The 20,856-nt window shown below is 39.4% G+C and overlaps 1 protein-coding gene across 2 annotated transcripts in view; it reads left to right on the forward strand.

The window, feature by feature from the left end:
* Positions 1-20,856, forward strand: part of NLGN4X (neuroligin 4 X-linked) — a 221,559-nt gene that overhangs the window by 94,859 nt on the left and 105,844 nt on the right. The window contains exons 1-2 of one of the 2 annotated variants that reach the window (XM_032880233.1): positions 7,763-7,831; positions 11,252-11,404. In XM_032880233.1, the coding sequence (XP_032736124.1) occupies positions 11,284-11,404 (121 nt within the window). In that variant the 5' untranslated portion in view covers positions 7,763-7,831; positions 11,252-11,283. Of the gene's footprint in view, positions 1-7,762; positions 7,832-11,251; positions 11,405-20,856 lie in introns of those variants that run through there. The other variant, XM_032880232.1, reaches the window with a different exon arrangement.

Raw genomic sequence — 20,856 nt, forward strand, 5'->3', positions numbered from 1 at the left:
TGTGGTCTCAAATGGTTTCTTGGATCGAGGTGTATGTTGGGATGTTTAGGAGGCTGTGTGCCTCTCGAGTATGTGTGTGAGTGTGTTGTGTGTGTGAATGTGTACCTCATGGAAAAAAAGCAAATGGCTATAACAGTCAACTTAGGCTCGGTTGTGCTGCTAAACAAAAGAGTCTTGCAACAACAACCCAAGCTTTTTTACATTTTATGACGTCTTTGTCCATTTGGGAATGACTGGTTGCTCTCTAGATCATGTTCTTTCCAAAATCAAGACTTTGAAGGAGGTGATCTCCATTTGGGACATGCTGGTCTGATTGGTAGAGGGAGGGGCAAAACTATGGCAGAAATGAGATGGCTCACAGTGTGTCAGCTTGTGAGTGTCGTACATCTCTTCCATTCACATTTTGTTGGCCCAAACTCGTGTGTTAGCAGCTGGGGATGCCACAATACTTTCTTGTAAGAGGAGCATGGACTATTTTGAGCAAATCATAAGGTCCTCCATCCACAAGGTGTCGAGGGAACATAACACACTGAAAAAAGACATGAGAGACATTTCCCTTAAGTGTGACTCCTGCTTGACATTTCTGTTGTTTGGTTCATGACATCCCTAAGTTTCTCCCTGAAAAGAGAGACCAAGGGACAGTGGCCCATCAACTGAGCACTCTGAGATATTCTCAGTTTATTCCTCTATGTTGACAGCAAAGGGACAAGAAGACAAAGGTTCCAGCTCCCTCTAATTCCTGGACCACAACCCAAATTTCCTGGCATAGAGATGCATCCCATCACTGACATCTATGTTCTGACTACTGAAGGAAGCTTTTATTAGAGTTAAAACCATGCCAAAGAACTCAAGATCTTCCAGAATCTCTTGGCATGGAGAATGAATATATGTGATTATATATATACCCACATACCTACATACATACACACCTACCGAGGTTTATCATTTTTTAAATACAACATTTCTGGAGCTATCTCAGGAAAATAAAAGCCAATTTCATTTTCAACATGAGTTTTCTAAATGCAGGTGCAGAAAAAGCATGGAACATAATCAATATTAAAATTGTTGTAGGTTTTAAATGCACTGTGATTTAATCTCAAGCTCTTGGAGATGGTGTGAGGAGGTAATATATTCTATCAGCTGGACCTTCTAATGAAAAGGAGAGACTCAAATCTAGTAGGATTTGTCTTTTATTCCCAAGAACAGAAACATTTCAATAACCAAATTCTCAACAAAAAATGCTAAAGTAAGGCCATGCAGTGCTTTGAGATTTTAATAAAAAACACAAACATATATCACAGACCTATATATTTTTAGACTGACTTTAATTTTCTACCACAGAAACTGTGAAACAATTCTTCCTAATTCTGAAAGAAAGAAAAAAAAAATTATTGATATTTCTCTCAATATGTCTTCCCAAGCCAGTCAGACAAAAAGAAGAAAACATACCAAAAGAATAAAAATAAAAAATACCTCCTATTATTTCCATTATTGCAATGAGACATTTTGAAACTGGTAGAAAATTAAGAAGAATTAGTCTTTGCCTTTACTGCAATCACAAACACATGACTTCCATTTTCCTGAAGTAACAACCCAAGATAATATTTTGCTGTAGTGAAATTCACAATGATTAGGAGAACATCAAGAACATCTGAGTCTCATAGTAAATATCTGTGGGGTGAATCATAGGTTCTTGAGCTCCAGACCACAGTCTGGAACTCACATTCCCATACCCCTTCATGTGTCTTGGAGCAGAAGTCTTCAGATTTTGGGATGCCTTTCCAAAGGTTTTTCAAAGTACAACTCTCCTGATGACTTGAAAGAAATCAATTTTCATGCTCTCCATTTCACATGTTCTCTTTCCTAAGGATTTCAGATCACCAGAAACCCTCCCTCCACATTAATAACAAATACCCTTCAGTTCCCAGGGTAAATCTTCCTGCCCAGCGTAGCCATGGCATGTAACAAGGAGGGATTCCAAATGCTGGTGTGGGGAAGCCTCTTTGTTGAAGGCTGCATCTAACAGGCTTCCCAGCCTTGCCCACATTGTCACGGAATGAGATCCCATCTTGTTCAGATGTTCTGATTTCAAAAATATTTAAAAAAAAAATGAAGCCTAGATATGCATGGTGAGTCCTTCAAATGAAGAATGTGATTTTTCTGTAGGTAGACCATTGTCTAAAGTCCACATGGCTTTTGATGAAACCCAAAGACTAAGTGTTTTATGTTGTTTCAGATTCACTGAGCTAATCCCATTCAAGTCAATGTTACGACATGTTAACATTGACGTGTGGAGTATTTATTCTGGGTATAGCCAGTGGTGGTCAAGGCTACCATATTTAACGTGTCAATACCTGTCTGTAGAAGAAATGGGTTCACCAGTGAATTAAGTCATGAGGCACGGGCAGTTTTTTATGGGTGGGTCCTGTTCTGCTTACTGGTGAAATGAACCCATTATTAAATTAGAAGATTAAAAAAGTATTCCTCTGAGGGGGCTGAGTGACAAACTAATCAATCACACACCCATCTGTGATGGCCAGTAAAGCATTTATTTCCCCAATAACCCATTACACAGCTTCCTCTGTAATGAAAGTAATGCATTTAGCAAAGACACACTCTTTCTGTATTTAGGAAAACAAGGCTCAGTTGCACTTGGAAATTGCCCTCTTAAGAGACAAAAAAAAGAAAAAAATGTGAACCAGTAAATACATTTTCAGGACGATATCGCAAGCTAGGAGTGATAATCCTAAAGGTTTTCTAGGTTCTATCCTTTCTTTCTATTCTTGCATAAATAACGTGACCGCCTCACAGTATCCGATGTTTGTGTTTGATGATTTGCCTACATGAGTGACAACAAAGTTAATGGATAGTTAAAAGAGGAAATGGGAAATTACTTTCTTGCCTCAAAATGTTAACAGCAGCATCTAGAGGATTTTCATCTTCCTCTTTACCGTGGTCTGCCTTTTCTGAATTCTTTACAAAGTATTTCTCTTCCATTTGGGATAGAAAGTACTCCTTTCAGTAGTTTTACTTTAGAAAATGATGACGTTATAGCACAAAAAAAGGAACATGAGAAGAACAGGTATAAAAAAATGATGGACATCCTTCAGGACCAGGGACATTGCGATGTTTTATTTATAAAATCACACTTAAATTTTAATGATGGAACAGTCATATATTTGTTTGAACTTGCTTAAATATTCTCTTTAAAATTTAGAGCTACTTCCCCATGGAGGTTTGATAGAGAGGCTAATTATTAGATGTAAAGTAATATTTTTCTGGCATTTCGGGGAAGGTGTACATGTGGAGAGGGATGAAGAAACTCATGGTGTGTATGGGTTTTGAAATGTCTTTTTTGGCATGTGCAAGATGGGTTTACTCTGGAATAAATTCCAGCAGAACCTTTTCTCCATAGTTCATGATTCTAACTAAATTCGATATTTAAGAGAACTCCGTTGGTTTTGAGGTCATTTAATTAGCTATATTTGTGAGGAAAAAATACAGCAACAGCTTATTAAAAAAGAACAAAAGCATGAAAAATCAAATATACATAGTACATTAAAGGTGATATGTAATCATGTTTCTGGGTCATACTCTGCTATCTACATTAATTCAAAATTGCGGTTAGGCAAACAATTTCTGTCAAGATCTCTGGGTGATTTTTTTTTTTCTTCAGTTGACAAGCTCATTTGAAAATTCGTGTGGAAAGGCAAAGGATCTCAAATAAGGAAATTATCTTGAAAAAGCCAGAGAAAGTTGGAGAGTTTCTCCTTCCTCGTTTTAAAGCGTATTCGAAAGCTATAGTCATCAAGAAATTTGGGGTTTCTTGTGGATAGAAATGCAGATGGGATATCCTTAAAAGAGTCCAGAAATAAATTCAGTACTGGCATTTATAGTCAGTTGGCGTCCAGCAATGGTATCTCAACAGTTTAATGAGAGAGAAGTTAGTCTTGCAGTAAATGGTGCTGAAACCATGGGATATTAATATGCTAACAATGAATTTCCACCCTACCCTCATATCATACACTGCATGTAACTCAAATAACTAAAAGGTGTAAGAACTACAAGTCTTAAACATGTTGGAACGACCATAAGAGAAAATCTTCAGGGTCTTGTGTTGAGGAAGGATTTCTTAGGTATGAAAAGCACAAGCATTGAAAGAAAATTAATAAAGTCGACCTTGTCAAAATTAAACTTTTGCACTTCAAAAGATGCCACTGAGAAAACCAAAGGAGAAGTCCCAGACTGAGAGAAAAGATTTGTAAGTCATATTTGTGGGGAAAGACTTGCATCTGAAAAATAGAAAGAACACTTATAATCTAATAATAAGGGACAGAGAACCCAATTTTAAACATGGGCAAAATATTCGAGCAGACATCCCACCAAAGAAGATAGTATGTGAAAAGATGCTGGATATCACTACGTCATGAGCAAGCTGCAGATTAAAACCACAAGGAGACCCTGTTTCACAGCCCTTAAGATGACTATCACCAAAACGATAATAACAGGGCTTGCCTCCAGAATGTAGAAACTGGAACCCCCATACAGGCTCATGGAAATGCACCACAATGCAGCTAATTTGGAGCATAGTATGGCAGATTCTTAAAACCTTAAACATGAATTTCCCTATAAGATAGCAATCCCATGCCTAGATATCAACCCAGAAGCCAGGGAAACATACATCCCAACAAAAATACTGTCCCCAAGTGTTTAAAGCAGCATTATTCCTAATAGCTGTCAAGTGAAGACAGTCCAAGTGCCCATCAACTGATGAACGGAGAAACAAAATTTGGTGTGTCCATACGATGGAGTACTACTTATCCATACAAAAGAATGACCCCTGCTATAGCATGCATGGCTTTGGAAACATGACGCTCACGGAAAGAAAGCAGATACAAAAGGTGACATAGGATATGAATTCTTTTATGCAAAACACCCCAAAAGGGCAAACCTAGAAAGACAGAAAGTAGATTATCGAGACTGGGCATAGCAACATGGAACCTTCAGTTGGACACAGTCTTTTTTGGGTTGATGGAAATGATCTAAAGTTGGGTGATGCTAGTGGTTGTCCAACTGCATAAAAAAGCCATAGAATGTTATGCTTTGATGAGTTGGTTTTATGGTATGTAAACCATACATCAGTAAGGCTCTTAGGAGACACACTTTGGCTAACAGAAATTTGGTAGGGAATCAAAGAGGCAGGAAGTTATCCTGGACTGCTACTTTATTCTTGATGGAACTACATCATGGAAATTGTGAAAGCATCACTAATCCTCAGAACTTGGCTCTTTTTGTTGGGGACGGTTCCCTGAGCAATGTTTCTCATCCCGCCTGAGATGGATTTCATATCACTCTCATTTTGCACCCTGACAGTGAGCCTGGGGGCATGGAGAGGTGGGTCTTAGGAGAATGTTCTGGCATTTCACTTCCCTGACAGCTGGGTTGCAGAATGGCCTTTGGGCTAAGTCCAGGACATAGCACACAACATGGAAGAGTAAAGAGACTCCAAACAAGGATTATAAGAATGGGCTCCTGAGGAGGGTCAAGTGTAGGTATGGGGTCTTTGTTAAAGAATGCCTTCCCCATGTTGAGTGCGTGTGTTCTGGACACTGTGTTACAAGAGGGAGTCAAACTTGAAAGGAACATATTTTGTTGGAAGGAATCTGCTGAATCAGCACATTATCACTCCTGTGACTTTTGTGATGACAACTTGATTTTTTTCTAGCCATTTTTTTTTCTTTTTAAATGACATTAGTGACCTGTTTCTGTAGAAGCTTATATAAAGTCTTCTTCCATGGATGAATGGAATTTAAAAAAAAATATTTTATTTATTTATTTGACAGAGAGAGAGAGAGCACAAGTAGGCAGAGGCAGGCAGAGGGAGAGGGAGAAGCAGGCTCTCCGCAGAGTCGGGAGCCCAATGTGGGATTTGAGCCGAAGGCAGCCACTTAACCAACTGAACCACCCAGGTGCCCAGATTTTTTTATTTTTTTCCAGAAATGAGAGAACTTGTTTATAGAACAGTTTTTGGTATCATTCATATAGTCTGCTTTAGGAAGGGCATCCCTTTTTAGGCTCACAATTTCATCATAAATTCAAGTCCATGAATTCACTTTAAGATAGGTTCTGTACTGATGAACTCTGACAAAAACAACCCCAAAGACACTCAACCTCATTTGATTTTTTAAAAAGTTTTCTCTTTTAGATATTTCAATGTAGTAGGATTGTTAGGTATAAATAAATTTGATATCAAGGTAATGAGTCTAAGAAATTGACATATTGAGGTCATGATACTTTCTAAGGGATTGGAAATGAATGTGTTATAAGGAGAACAGGTGGGTTCCAACAAAAGTGTACTTCTAGGTAGATGAGGCTGGATTACTGGTAGCTTGGAGGTCCAAGGGGTCCCAGGTACCTCTTTGTAGCTGTGTTCAATGACCTTATATTAGATGCTTGAAATTATCAATAGTGGGAATAGTTAAGCTCAAAAATCAGCAAATCAGATGTCCCACCCACCCACCAAGGTCTGTGAGCTAAGAACTCTTGAACCATATAAAATGGACAATAAGCAAGCCATAACTGACCTACAAAAACAACAACTTCAGATCTTGGTTTTGAAACACGATGAGTTTCTTTGAGCTAAGTAGAACTTCTAGAAGGATGTCACTCAGGCACTTTTGAAGTTACTGGATCTGGGATATGCATTCCCCCAGGGCCATGTCTGTCTATAAAAAGAAGAGAATTGAACTAATTTACCAAACAATTCAAGCAATAGGAAATGTTTTAGCATGTTGTATCTTGAAAATAGGAAAACCCAAAATGTCACACTAGGTACAAGAGTATTTTTTGGGAGTAGTTGAGGGATACCCCCACCGCCCCATATTTTATTTCCCTGGACATTCTTAGGGTAACTTATGTTCCAGATCACCAAGGTAGGTGATTTTATTTATTTATCTTAAATTCAATGAGCATTGACACCAAAGTAATATTTAATAAGTGTTTCAAACACAGAGAACGTGTTATATAATGTTTTCTCTTGTCTTAAGAAAACTTTATTGAAAATGGTAGTTGTGTTGTTGTTTTCTTTTTATACTAAATAGGAACCAGGACTGGATAATAGCTCTCTAACCACTGGTGAGAGGTGACTGTCATGATTTAAATTAACTAACAAACTGACATTTCTGATTTGTATTTGAAATGCTCTGTTTTAAGTTCTTTTGCATGAAATGAATGTCAATTTTCAGTATTTTATTGAAAGTCCTTCCGTGTTTATTACATAAATGTGCTTTCTCTTATGTTATGGAATGTCCTAATGAAAGTACACTGGTGACATTTCATGAATTTATGTAGATTGTCACATATTAAAATTAGAGGAACATTGAATACTTCATATGCATTTCTTTTAAGAATGTGGGAAATCTTTTTTAATAATTTAATTTTCTTTTTTTTCAAACTCACATTAGCTCTGGTTTTTTTTTTTTTTTTTTTTCAGTTTTATCATTTTAACCCCCAAACTGCATTTTCACAGGATAGAGAACATTTTTTGCGAGTAACATTTTGAATTTGTTCTTCTTGACATCTTTATGTTTTTATGCATTTTGCATTGCCCTATCTCATTTTTTTGAAATCCAAATGTAACAACTTTCAACTTTTTGTGTGACATATTTTTTTCTTTTACTGGGTAGTATCTCTCTCTCTTCTGATTTTTTTGCAAACCTGTTGTTTTTGAATTCTCTTTTTTCCCTTTATTTTCCTTCTCAATATGACCCAGGAGCCAACACAAAGAAAAACGCAGATGATATAACCAGTAATGACCGTGGTGAAGATGAAGGTATTTTTTGTTTTTTCAAAGCTCGACCCTGATGCATGGTTTTATATATCTCTCTCTTTTTTTTTTTTTTTAATTTCAGTCCCCTTTTCCTCCCCTTCTCTGAAACAAGTACACTTCCGTGTGCTTCTTTATTTTCTTCTTGTTTGGCAACCACTGTCCCTTTTAGTCCCAAGGACCTTGTACATGAATGCAAACCACCTGTGAGAACTATAAATGTTTCTAAATATGAAGTGAGTTAAAAAAAAAATGTCATTTACAAGGAAGCCCATCTTTTCCTTTTTCTTTTTCCTTTTTTTTTTTTGGCTTGGTCATAAGAAGAGAAAATGAAATTTTAGAACATGCATGTATATGTTCTTTTCTTCCTTCCAAAGGTTATTTTGTAAGTTATATTGTATTTTGGACCTTTGGTCTTCTTAATTCCTTCTACGTGCTGCCAAACTCTGAGAGACACCTTTGTACAACTTTTTGGGTGTCTGACATTTGAGCTTTTGTTTGTTTCTTTTTCTTTCTTTCTTTCTTTCTTTCTTTCTTTTTTTAAATATATGGATTTAAAAATAGGCTTCAAAGAATCTTCTCTGGCTCACAGTGAAATACATGAAAAAGTATTTTAACGAGATGTTGTTTCTCTGAGGGCTGCTGTTTGGCAGCTCTTAAAGGGGAAGAGAAACAGGGATAGCATAGATCTGAAAACAAACAAATGAAAAGGTCAAAAACTCTAAATCTATCCCTTTTCCTTTTTCCACCCTGGCTCGTTTGAAAGCTTTTTTCACCACCCACCCCCCTCACATGTTTGGTTGCTATGGAAAGTTGCTTTGTAAAGGATCCCAAGTGACGTGACAGACTAGCCACCAGAAGTAAATTCATGTTTTTGACAATATGGAAGGTGGTGGCCTCTAAGCAAGAAGGAACACAAGGTATTTCTATGCCTTCAGCAGAATCAATGGTTTCAAAGAAACGAAAAGGCCCAAACATGTTCCTGTGCAGGCTCCGTATGATGGGTAAGAAGTATATAACTCCCATCCAAGGAGCAAAATGCATGGACCTCCATTTGTTTTCTTTTGAGGACAAAGGCCCTTGAAGAACTTTCAGGTTTGGGGCTGACAGGCAACGTAAAGCAGGGAAGAAGCTGGTGAGTTCTTGCCGCCAGGCAACAACCTCCTAGCTATAGCTTGTGCTGCTGTCTTTGACCTTTCTAAATCAACTGCAGTCCAAGAAGTTTGGCCGATGTTGCTTTCATGCCTGCTTCTCTTCACATTGTTATTATCTTACTGCGGTTGTCATTCCCCTGTGTTCACAGGGCTGTCCATACGTCAGATGTCTGTCTGCGGGATCTTTTGTGATGGCCTTAGGGTAGCATATCCTGCACTGACTCTGCCAGTCTTCGTCTCCTTTGCACACAGCCTCAGAATGCCTGAAGTTTTAACAGAATTCACAAATGTATTTAAACAAAAAAAATTTAATTTAAAAAGTATTCTATCAGATCACATAAAAAGAAGAAAAAAAAAATGTATTAACAAACCCCAAGCCTTTTCTTTGTTCTGTTGCACCAGCCAGGAAGATAATTTGCCTCTTGTTCTGTATTTCTTTTTAGTGCATTTCCATTTGATACGTAGGACCTGTTTTCCCAGTGCTCGAAATGCAACTTCCGTACCATAAAATTCCCCCTAATTTTCACTGAAAGCAATCACTTGTGATTTCTTTTTCTTTTTCTTTCTTTTTTTCTTTCTTTTTTTTTCTTTTTTTTTACTTTGTATTAAGAGGACATCTTGTTATTGCTCCCTCAAGTTCATGAAAATCTTGTGCTATGTGTTTGGAAAGTTCAGAGTTATTAGCTTAGCATTTTTTCCAAGGAAACCCCTTCAGACAGTCCTCAAAATCTCTATTTATTCCTTTTCCACAGTGGAGTAGACAACAGCATGTACTGGAAAAAGAAATGAGGGCAAATCCACTAAATCAGGATCCAGAGAGTGAGAGGAGTAAGTCATGCAGAAGAGCACACTTTTCCAGAAAGCTGTGTCTTTCAAAATTCCACATAGCACATGATGCCTACATGATGAATAAGGGACTTTTATTCTACATTTGAATTTTATTTGACAGAATAAGTATCTGCAGAAACACGGGGCCATGATATTCTTTCCTGTACTTGACTGTGAGCCTTCTGCATGCCCTTAGTGAGGCAGCCAATGAACTCATTTTGACATTGGGATCATAATTCATTTTATTAGCAGCCACCATCTAAATGATAGTGGTTCATTTCCTTAAAACTCCTTTCTGATATGTCAAAAGTGTCTTGGTGAATTAGGAGAGAGGATTAAAAAAAAAAAAACCACAAAAAACCCTTGATTGATAAAAAGGTGAAAATAAATGTACATGGGTACATTTGGGTTTCTTTTGATAAGATACAGGTATTTAAATATTGACATACACCTATGTGTATATATCTCTATATTACGTAGAGAGAGATTCAGAAATAAATATCATTGAGGTCAGTCTTCCAAAACATTCAATATAAGCATAAGGACTGATTAAACAGGTTATGTGATCAATCCCTTTTTAGAAAGTGTTTTCCACAAATGGACACATGGTTTCTGAATTTCTGTTCTCACAGACCATTGCAAAACATAGTTTTTACATCACTGCTCAGTAAAGGAACAAAGGGATGACCAAGGGTACCCACTGGTTGCACATCACAATGGGAGTTTCTAGTCTTCTCTGAAAATACGTAACATTTCACAAATTCCATCTTGAGGCAGGAGTCTTGTGTCATTTTTATTACGTGGCTTTTGTGTTAAATGTGTTGAACAAACACATTTGCTTGGGCATCTTGTTTTGCTTTGTTTTCAGTGGTACTCATTTCTGTTCTGTTGATAATTTTTTGCCCTTTCTTTGGTTTTCATCATCCTCTGTCCCGTATTGAGCATTGACGTCTCACAGCTAGTCTTGTGTGCTCATTGTGAAGTTGAAAATGAATCTGTAAGCTCACCTTTGAATAAAGAGGGCAGTCTTCATAAAGATCAATGATCATTTTCAAGTTGATTTCACACTTACTTTGCGGCTGAAAACATCATGCCATGTGCTTCCTCGATAAGTCAGCTTTTAGGACTTGAGCCCTGTTCAGGAAAGAAGTACTTCATCTAAGTTCTCTATATTTCAGTGTTTTAGATATACAGAGCAATGGACAGATGCACTCATATGACTTCAAATGTCTGTGTCCTTCTCAAAGTACCATTTCTAGGACTAGAAAATATCATCCCGTTGACCACTTTTCTTAGGCAGTCTTATGAAGGTGTCTATAACTCAAAAATGCACACCTGGTTGATTCCGGCCAAAATAAGGAAAAGCAATCCATGTCCCTTGTCCTGAGCCTCCATTAATCAGTGTGATTTTTTATTGTGTTTCCTTACTTGGCTTTTTTTCCAGACATCCATGATCAGAACAGTAAGAAGCCGGTCATGGTCTATATCCACGGCGGGTCTTACATGGAGGGCACTGGCAATATGATAGATGGGAGCGTTCTGGCAAGCTACGGCAATGTCATCGTGATAACCATTAACTACCGGCTGGGCATTCTAGGTAAGTGATTGCGTCGTGTCAAGGCCGCGACAGATGCGGTGACAGACGGGCACTGCTTTCCGTTGTGTGCGGACTGACTGGTTTGAACCATGTTACTCCGATGTGTATGAAGGTCTACTTCTCTGTGCTTCCTCGACAGTGCAAGAAACGTTTGTAGCTCGGTCTGCCTTCTTAGCTTGGTGCTGTTGAACTCTTGAATTATATTTCAGGGAACCCCTGTCCTTCCTCAGACAATGGCAGGCTCCAAGGTTGCCAAAGTAAAATTTATTTAACGTGCTCTTCTTTCGTTGGGTTGTGAGAATACCATGGGAGGCCACACAGCTCTGTAGTGTGGACACCTTTGCTGATGGGTGATCCTTTGGTAAGAGGTGGTGATGGCCATAGACATGGGCTTTCTTCTGTGGTTAAGTAGGTATGTTACTTAGCTTCTCCTGTGTTGGAAAACTTGTCACCTAATTCCTTAACTGATTATCTTCTGTGTGTGTTGGGCCCCTGCTGTTGGGGTCACAAGGACCATTGTATTTGCACACAATGGAGCTCAGCTCTTGATTGAATTTTTGCCAACAGTTTATGATTTACCATAAAAGGACACTGGCTAAGTTCATGGAAATTCAGCAGGGTAGGTAGCTCTCCATTTTCTGATGTTTCCTTCATTTTTCCCCTGTGGAGAGCTTAGAAAAAATACATATTTGGTAGGGGGTAATATTTTCAGATTTACATTCTTTGGTGTTTTGTCTGCTTGTTGTATGTTTTATGACTGATATTCCTAGGGGTGGGTAAATATGTTTTCAAGACAACTATGCATAAACGTGGTGCTGGAAATTGAGTCTTTCACAGTGTGACTCTACAGAGGGAAACATGGATATTGCAGTGTGACTTACAGTAAAATAAAAAAAAAAATAGAGGACACAGTGAAGCTTTTGAAACAAAAATTACGGATGAGAATGATCTCTCCAAATGGGCAAAATTAGCAAGAGTATTTTGTTTTTGCCTTGCTGTTTTAATTTTATTTTAAACATTTTTTTTTCATTTACGTGTGGAACATTCACCGTTGGAGACCCCTGGAGTGGGGGTGACTGGTAGAATTGCATTTCTAATTTAGAAATGCAAATCCCCCACACATGTTTTGCAAAGTTGGGTCTTTTGGAGCATTGAGGAAGCCTTCAAAATTCCTCTTTGGTTTTGTTTGTTTGTTTGTTTGTTTTTTACTTTCAAGGAAATGAAAAGCATTAGCATCAAGAGCCCACTCATTTTGTGATTTTATTTCTTCTTCTTTTTTCAGAGGTCTTATGAGCCAGATCTTGGTAGAATCATTTTAGTTAATCTCATATACCACTGATTGTGTGTGTGTGTGTGTGTCTGTGTGTGTGTATTTTCCAGCAGCTTCTGGCTAGCCCCTCTGGCTACTAGTGCTTGCAACAGGAAATCGAGTTTCTTGATCTTTAACAAAAGGTCCATTCTAACAAAGAGGTGGAGAGAGGAAACAACAGCATTGGAGCCATGAGCAGAGCCTTTTCAAAGAGGGCAGTGTGTGGGGCCCGTGTAACATCATCGTACCAAGGAGGAGCGCCGGGGTCTGTTTTCTGAATGAAGCAACGGACGTTGCACAAGTTCTTGCTACTTGCATTAGCAAAATGTTCTCTTGCATGCGTGATGTATTGATGTTCCCTTAAAAGGTTAGATTTCAAGGGAAATTGATTTTCCCCATGTCAAGCCAATCTGTAGTATGCATCTTGACATGAAGATCTCTGATGAGCTGGGCCAGTTTGTAAAATAATGTGCAGATCTGGAAAATGCTATGAGGGTGAGTCACGCAAACACACACACACACACACACACACACACACATAAATATATGTACATGTATACATATATATAATTTAAGAAAATGCTGTAGGGATTGTGCATATGATTTATATATATAATTTAAGAAAAGAATTTTGCTTTTAGAATCTTTCCCATTTAAAATTTGAAGTTTTTTTGAATTTGAAATCTTTTGGCATTTTTTTCAAATTTGAAATCTTTCGAAATTTGAATCTTTCCCATTGAAAAATTTGGCAACGGAGGGTTAAAAAAAAAAGAAAGAAAGAAATCATGGTACATAACAGAGCTGTAATGGGTGACTGAGAAATCAAAGAATCAATTTAGAATTTCTATGCCAGTCTATTTACATTCCACGAATGAGCTACTGTGGAGGCCCTAAGAACACCACAGACCCCCTTTTATTTGCTGGGGTGAAATGTGCCAACTTTGCTGATTATACACGGGCCGTAGAGATTCTTAAATGTGACTTAGTTGATCTCCATCACGGATCTTGCTAGAGCTCCGATCGTCTTGAAAACTGTCCCCGGCACACACGTTAGCTTTAAGGAAGTCCCTGTTTTCAGTCTTGAGAATTATTTTTAAACTACGGGGATCCAGATATTTAAAACGATGATCAAATAAGACGGCTCAACCCGTGTGGTGACGAACGTCCTAATTAGTGCTTTTGAGACGAGTCGATATGTTTTGAGCAGAATGTTGAAATATTGAGTTTCTTCTTCAAAACGTCGTTAGTGCATAAATGCTCTTTTCCTGTCGAAGAAGTGGAAAGACCGTGCTGGATATCATTATTTTTATGGCGTAATTAATGCTGTTTTTACAACCCAAAAGAGAGGGTTAAAACAAGAGGAGTTATGGGGTAGAAGCTGGAGGCCGGTGCATGGAGTGAACACAGCTTTCAGAATGAGGCAGAAGTGAACTAGCATCTTCCCCATGTTGGAAATCTGAGCTGTGATCATCAGAAAGGCAGCAAATTTCATCAGAATCTCTGTAGAACGTTGTGGTGTTCTCTGCCTTGCAAGGTGATTGTGGGAAGTTTCACAGCCTACAACCAGCATCCAGGACACTGCATCCCTTTGTAATTCCATTCTTATTAACATCACTGGACAGCATATGAATATCATTGTTCATCCCCAGAAGCAGATGCAACTGGTCAGATTTGTAATCGCTAATAACTACAAATACCGTCCTCTAAACTGAGCCTTAATCAAAAAATAATAGTTATAATTATAAGACCCTTGTCCTAGAAATGGGAGGCTCTTCACACTTGCTTTTTGAAATAGGAATGTTTTCTTTAATCAGAACCGTGTGACACAATCCTGCTGGCCATCAACCCTACAACTGACTGGCTAGTCTGGGATGGTTGAGAGCTGTTAACGTGCTGTTAATAAACTGGAATTGTCCCAGGCTAGCTGCGATGTACCGTCACAGCTATAAAATAATTAATTATGCCTACATCAAGGCTAGGGATCGAACTGATGTTCCATTTATTTTCAAAGAAGTTGATCTTTTGTAAACATATTTCCTCTTGGCTCTTCTATACACCTTGGTCATTGGGAAGGCATATGTATCTAACTCTTGAGTTCTATCCAATCGACCTCTTATTTATTATTTTTTTTCATGACAAGTGTCCAGAGATCTTCCGTAGAAAAGAGAAATCTCCTCTCTCGTGCTTTCGGATAGAAATATCTGGAATTTATCTATGGATGCCTCTTGCTTCTCCTTTCCCTCATTAATTGTCTTCCATTTGCCTTTACATCTTAAGTTGGTTAATTCTCCCTCCATTCAAATATCTGTTTCCATGTACCGCCCACGGACTTACTACCTTGTTGGTTACCCTGCCGTGTTATGCCTCTTGTGTGCTTTCAATTATTTTTGCTTCAGAACATTCCGACCACTCTGCATAAGCAGCAAACTCAGGGAGAACCTGCGGTGTGGCCGGCCATGGATGGCTGGAGCCGTTCACTTACTGCTTGCAAACCTCCTTGCAGGGGTTTGCTTACTGTACTTACAAAGAAACAAAAGCCGGGAGGTGATAGGAACACCTCCGAGTGGGTTACCATCCGCTCATTCATTATCAGGGTGTTCCAGTGACCGCAATAGGAAATGTTGCCTGTGGATTTATATAACTGACTTTTTTCCAGGATTCAGAAAGAAAGTACCAGAGACCCCTGCTTGTTTCTTCAGGTGCCAGTAGCTATTCTGAAATTTCTGTCTCAGGGCAGGTTCTGTAGGGGTATGCTGAAGTTGTCTTTAGGGCCAGTAATTACCTACGTTCGCTAAGGTGCGGTGACGCCATGACTTTGACTAGAACACAGAGATGGTCGGAAATAAAGGTGGTCTATTGGCAGAGGAAAAAGGACACAGGGATTAAAATTCATATAGCGATGGGAGCCATATACATGTTGCAATGGTGTGTTCCCCTTGGCAGTTCTGGTCTCCTTGGCGGGGTCTTGGTTTCCATCTGACATCGAGGGTGGGTGGTGGCATTTGGAGATGGCTCTTTGACATCGGTTGGAGGAGTCTTGCTTTAATGCACTTGGTATGTTGGTGTTACATGAGAGATTCCATAAAAGGAGTCTGGGAGTTATTGGGATACAGGACTCACCAATTCCTGTAAACAGCTAGGATGTGAATTGCATATAGTGTGCTTCACGCATGAACATTTCGCCTCCACAACAGCTTGGTGTGGGTCCCTATAATAACTTTATGCACACAGGCCGTCAGGGTGCTCTGCAGAGCCTCTGTCCGTCCCTCTTTCTTTGGGAGTTAAAGATGTCCCTGGCTATTTGCCAATGGCCGTGCTTTATTGTTTCCTTAGACTCTTTGTTGTCTTTTCATTGTTTCTATGTCTTATTAAGGATTTTGTTTTAAATTGCAAAGGGAACCCATCTTATTGATCAAGACAAGAGTTTCATTTAAGTGCATAGATACAAGGAAAAACACAATTTCCTCCTTCAAGGATCTTCCCATCTTGACACTACCCTCCTAACTCCCATTATGTTTCCTTGCAGGTTTGCCCTAACGTGATTTCCCATGGGAAGAGTTGCCCTTGTTTTATTTACTTTTTTATTTTAAAGATTTTATTTTATTTTGCGCTTGTTTGTTTTTTATTTTAAAGATTTTATTTATGTATTTCAACCTAGATGGAGAGAGCATGAGCAGAGGGGAGGGGCAGAGGCAGAGGGAGAAGCAGACTTCCTGCTGAGCAGGGAGCCCAACGTGGGGCTCCATCCCAGGACCCTGAGATCATAAGCTGAGCCAAAGGCAGACTCTTAACCCACTGAGCCAACCAGGCGTCCCAAGAGTTGCATTTAAAATGCAGTTAAAAGTTCAATGGCTAGAGCAGAGAGGTGATGTGTTGCATTTAGGGGAAAGTATACAATAGTAGAGAAGTCAAGGGCTATGGGAGAAATGGCAGGAAAGGGGATCCAGAGGCAAGGGGAATTGTGCGGGACCACGCGAAACCAGGATTTTGGAAGTCAGTGGTAATTATGGGAACCGTTAGTGTAATATCCTCTGTGGTGGGCAGCAGAGGGGATCAGCCCCTTCTGAGAACAAGCTCTGGGTCTCCCCTGCTGCACTGGTCTCTAAGGTGGGCTGGAAGGTGGCACCAGGGGTTATACTCCTGGATATCAGTCATAACACGCATACATTGCACAAGACAGCCTTGGCCTTGCAAAAAAGAAGAAAAGTTTTTGCCCAAAATGTGTTGCACTCAACGTCTTCTTCATCAGTAGGTTTCTGTGCATTTAATAATCACTTGGAAACACCTAATCTGGTCTTTGTTGTTGCTAGTGTGGAAGGTGAGCTCCAAGAATGGAGAAGTTCATGGTCTAGCTCGGTCCTTGGTGGCCTTTGGCTTGGACTTTCCTCTTCTGCCTCCTGGTGGCTGAAAATGCCCACTGCATTGATTGGGTGTATTCAGCAAGTAAGAGGCATCGTTCAGGATTAAAATCCTGTCTTTGGGACTTTGGAGGAGCCTGGGAACAAACATGGAAACCAGTGCATTGGGGTGAAGACCCTGTAATGGGGAGGGTGCCTTCATGGAAACATGGACATGAACAGGAAAGCAAAGAGGCTCTCTCCTGTTCGGAGGCGATAGACATCCATGTCTGTAGCAAGTGGAGACCCCCAGGGATATGAAATGATGTTTTTGGGGTGGAGAAAGTCATGGTGGGGAGAAGTTAAAACCCAAGACTTCTCCTCTCAAGTGCATGAAACCATTGACAAGCCTGTGTCACACTCTGGAGAATCTCCTTGATCCCTTATGAATGATTCAGAATTTCCTAAAGGAAGGTGACATTTTCTTTGTATGGGCATTGCCATTTTTGGAAATCATAATGTTGGGACAGACCTGATAGGAGAATCGATTAATACATAATTTCCCGTTAACTGGTTGAAGACCATTATGTAAGCTTGAGTTAGTAATCACACGGGCTGTACCTTAAAAACTGTCCTTTCCTGGGAATGTTTGCATTCGGACCAGAGTCCTTCAGATTATTAATACGAAGACAAGCCCCCCTTTTTTATCTTTTGCACGTTTTCTTCATTTCTCTTCTCACCAAGTGTATGAACAGCCAATCATCTTGAGTTGTTTGAGGTCGCGTGGTTGCACGGTGCAAATTCATAGGGAATTTCTTAGGAAGAATAAAATGTCACTGGGATATGGCAGCTACCTTGTGCACTTAGGAATATAAATGCATTTCTCAAATAAAATTAAATTTTTACATGTGCAACAATGTTACATTGTGATATTATTGATTGGGGATGTTGCATTTAATGCTTAAAGTAGTGTATTCTTTATTTAGAAATAGAGTAGCTTTTTGGAATGAAGTGTGCAAAGCCCACTATAAAAAAAAATCGGGTATATTTTAGAACGTCCCGTGCAACCATCATTTGGTGTTGGATGTGCATGAGCTAAAGTCTTCTGTAGGTAAATCAATTGCAAGGCTCTGGTGATTCTGTTATTGATTCAAGATGATATGTACTGACTTTCACTGCATTCAGTACAATGGCTTTTATTATAGGTTCAGATGTTATGGAGGGAAAGCTGTGTCCCATGAAATGGGTACAGTCATGAGCAGGTGGGTAGCGTAAATACATTATAAAAACACATATTTTGTTGTAGGCATATGTATGACCTGATCTCCCAGAGGAACACCCATCAGTTCTACCCGATATACCTAAGACTTGTACCAGAATCAAGAGAACAGTTTTTGCAATAAGGAAATATTTCCAGTTTGAACAGAAGAAAGATTCCCATCTTTCAAAGTGACCCTCTGTCTCTTTACTAAAATACCCTGATAACGGTTTAGATGACCCCATTGCTCTCTTTTCTATTCTGCACCTTTGAATACCTTTCCCCCTCATTGCTCTGTCTTTGCCCCTCCTAAACATCAAATGACCTCATTTAGGAATATCACTCATGCTTTTCTGCAGTACTTCTTCGTGAAAAGGATGTGCAGTAGTCCCATCTTCCCTAAAAAGCATCCTGGGTGAATGGTACCTACTTTCTCACTCCTCCTTGTTTTTTCATGCTCCTGACTTTTTAAGTTCTACTGTGTGTTTCATACCCCCATCTTGTCGTTAACCCACTTCCTCCTTTTCAATCGTATTTCTTCAAAACTGTGCTATGAAGAACCACTCGGATGTCATAAGTATTTCCAATGGCCCTCCAAACAAATCTCATGGGTTTCACACACCCTCATCTTCTTTGTTTTCTTATAAATGACCCACTGGTCTGGTCTGCCCTCGTACCTTCTCTGTATCCTTCCTTTAAAGCACTTTCTACGCAATGTGCACCTTTAAATCATGCAGTTCAGTGGCCTTCTATATGTTCAGAGAGAGGCATCACCACCAACCCCACTTAAGTTTTGAACATTATCACCCCTCCAAAACAAACACCGCACTTATCCCTCCCAACCCCAAAGACTAAGACCACCCCTAATATCTCATCACTATGCCTTTGTCTGTCCTGGACATTTTCCTGTTAAATGGAATCATACACTGTGTGGTCTCCACATCTGACTCCTTCCGTGGGGCAGAATGTCTTCAGTGTTCATGCATGTCATAGCTTGTAATGTGTCAGGATTTTGTCATGTTTTAATGCCAAAGAGTAATTCACTGTATGGCTGTTACGCATTTGGGGTATCCATCCATCTTTTGATGGGCATTTGAGTTCTCCCCACTTTTTTGGATATTAGGTATTACGGTGCCTTGTATATTCACGTACAAGATTTTGCCTGACTGTACGTCTGTGTCTATCTTGTGTACATGCCTAAGGGTCATTGTATAACTCTAACTATTTGAATAACTTCCAATTTCTTTTTGAAAGTGGCTGCATTTGTACCAACGTAAAGGTCCAGTCTCTCCACATGCTGACCAACACGCTCATTCACATCTGTCTTTTTGACTATAGTCATCCTAGTGGGTATAAAGTAGTATCATATTTGATGTGCATTTATCCCCAAACCTAAAGACATCGAGCATCCGTTCACGTGCTCACGGGCCACGTATCTTCCTCAGAGAAATGTCTGTTCAGATCCTTTGCCCATTTTTGTTTAGCTTTTATTGAGTTGTTAAAGGTTACTTTTTAAAATAGATACATGTTTCTTTTCAGATATAGGTTTTGCAAATACATGTTTCCATTTTGTGTTTTCCCCCACTTTTGTGCTGATACCTTTTGAAACACAAATGTGTTGTAATTGCGAGGCGCTTCCATCTACATGTTTTTTCCTTTTGTTTGCTTTTGCTTTTTGTCTTCTGAATAAAGAGTCTGTCTGAGCCAAGGGGACGCCAAGTTACTTCTGTATTTTTCCCTAAGAGTTGTACCGCCTTACGTCTTATTTTCAATGTGCTCCATTTTGACTCAGTGTTTTAAACGATCAACATGTGCTTCTTGTCCTGTTTTCTATTGACACAATACATCACATGAAGCCGTTTTTGAATATTAAATGAAACGAGTCTCTTGGGATAAATCTCTCTTGGCCCCAGTGAATAATCCTTTGCGTATGTTGCTGGATTTGGTTTGCTAGTATTTTTTTCTCGAGGACTTCACATCTCTATTCATAAAAAAAGACGAATCCGTAGATCTGTGTTCTGGTGATACATTCGTCAGCTTCTGGTAACGGGACTAGTTTCCCCACAGAATGAGTGGGAAGTGTCCCCTTTGCTTCCATGGTTTCCAAACGAGTGTGAAGGGTTGGTGTTAATGCTCCTTTAAACAATTGCTAGGATTCACCAGTGAAGCCATCTGGGCCTGGGATTTTCTTGGAGGAAAGTTTTTTTTTCTCCCTGTTACTAATTCACTTTCTTGGCTCATTCTGTTCAGATTTTTGTCAACCATCTTTGGAGCTCATTTGCCGTCAGACATCCACATGGAAGGTACCCACTGGGAGGGTGATGGCTCTTCCAACCATATCTCACACGACATTGTCCCTACACGTTTCATGCCCATCTTCCTACCCATCCACACCATAGTTCTACCAGAAATTGCAAAACCAGCACTTTCAATGGAAAAGGTTCCATATAACTTGAAACATTGACCACAAAGAGGGAAACTTTCACTCACCTTTGTGGGTCTCTCTTACACCTTACAGATCTGAAAACTTGGGTGCTCACCTTCACAT

The sequence above is a fragment of the Lontra canadensis genome, unplaced genomic scaffold (genome assembly GCF_010015895.1).
Source record: "Lontra canadensis isolate GAN:19392208 unplaced genomic scaffold, GSC_riverotter_1.0 scaffold68, whole genome shotgun sequence".
NCBI classification, from domain to species: domain Eukaryota; kingdom Metazoa; phylum Chordata; class Mammalia; order Carnivora; family Mustelidae; genus Lontra; species Lontra canadensis.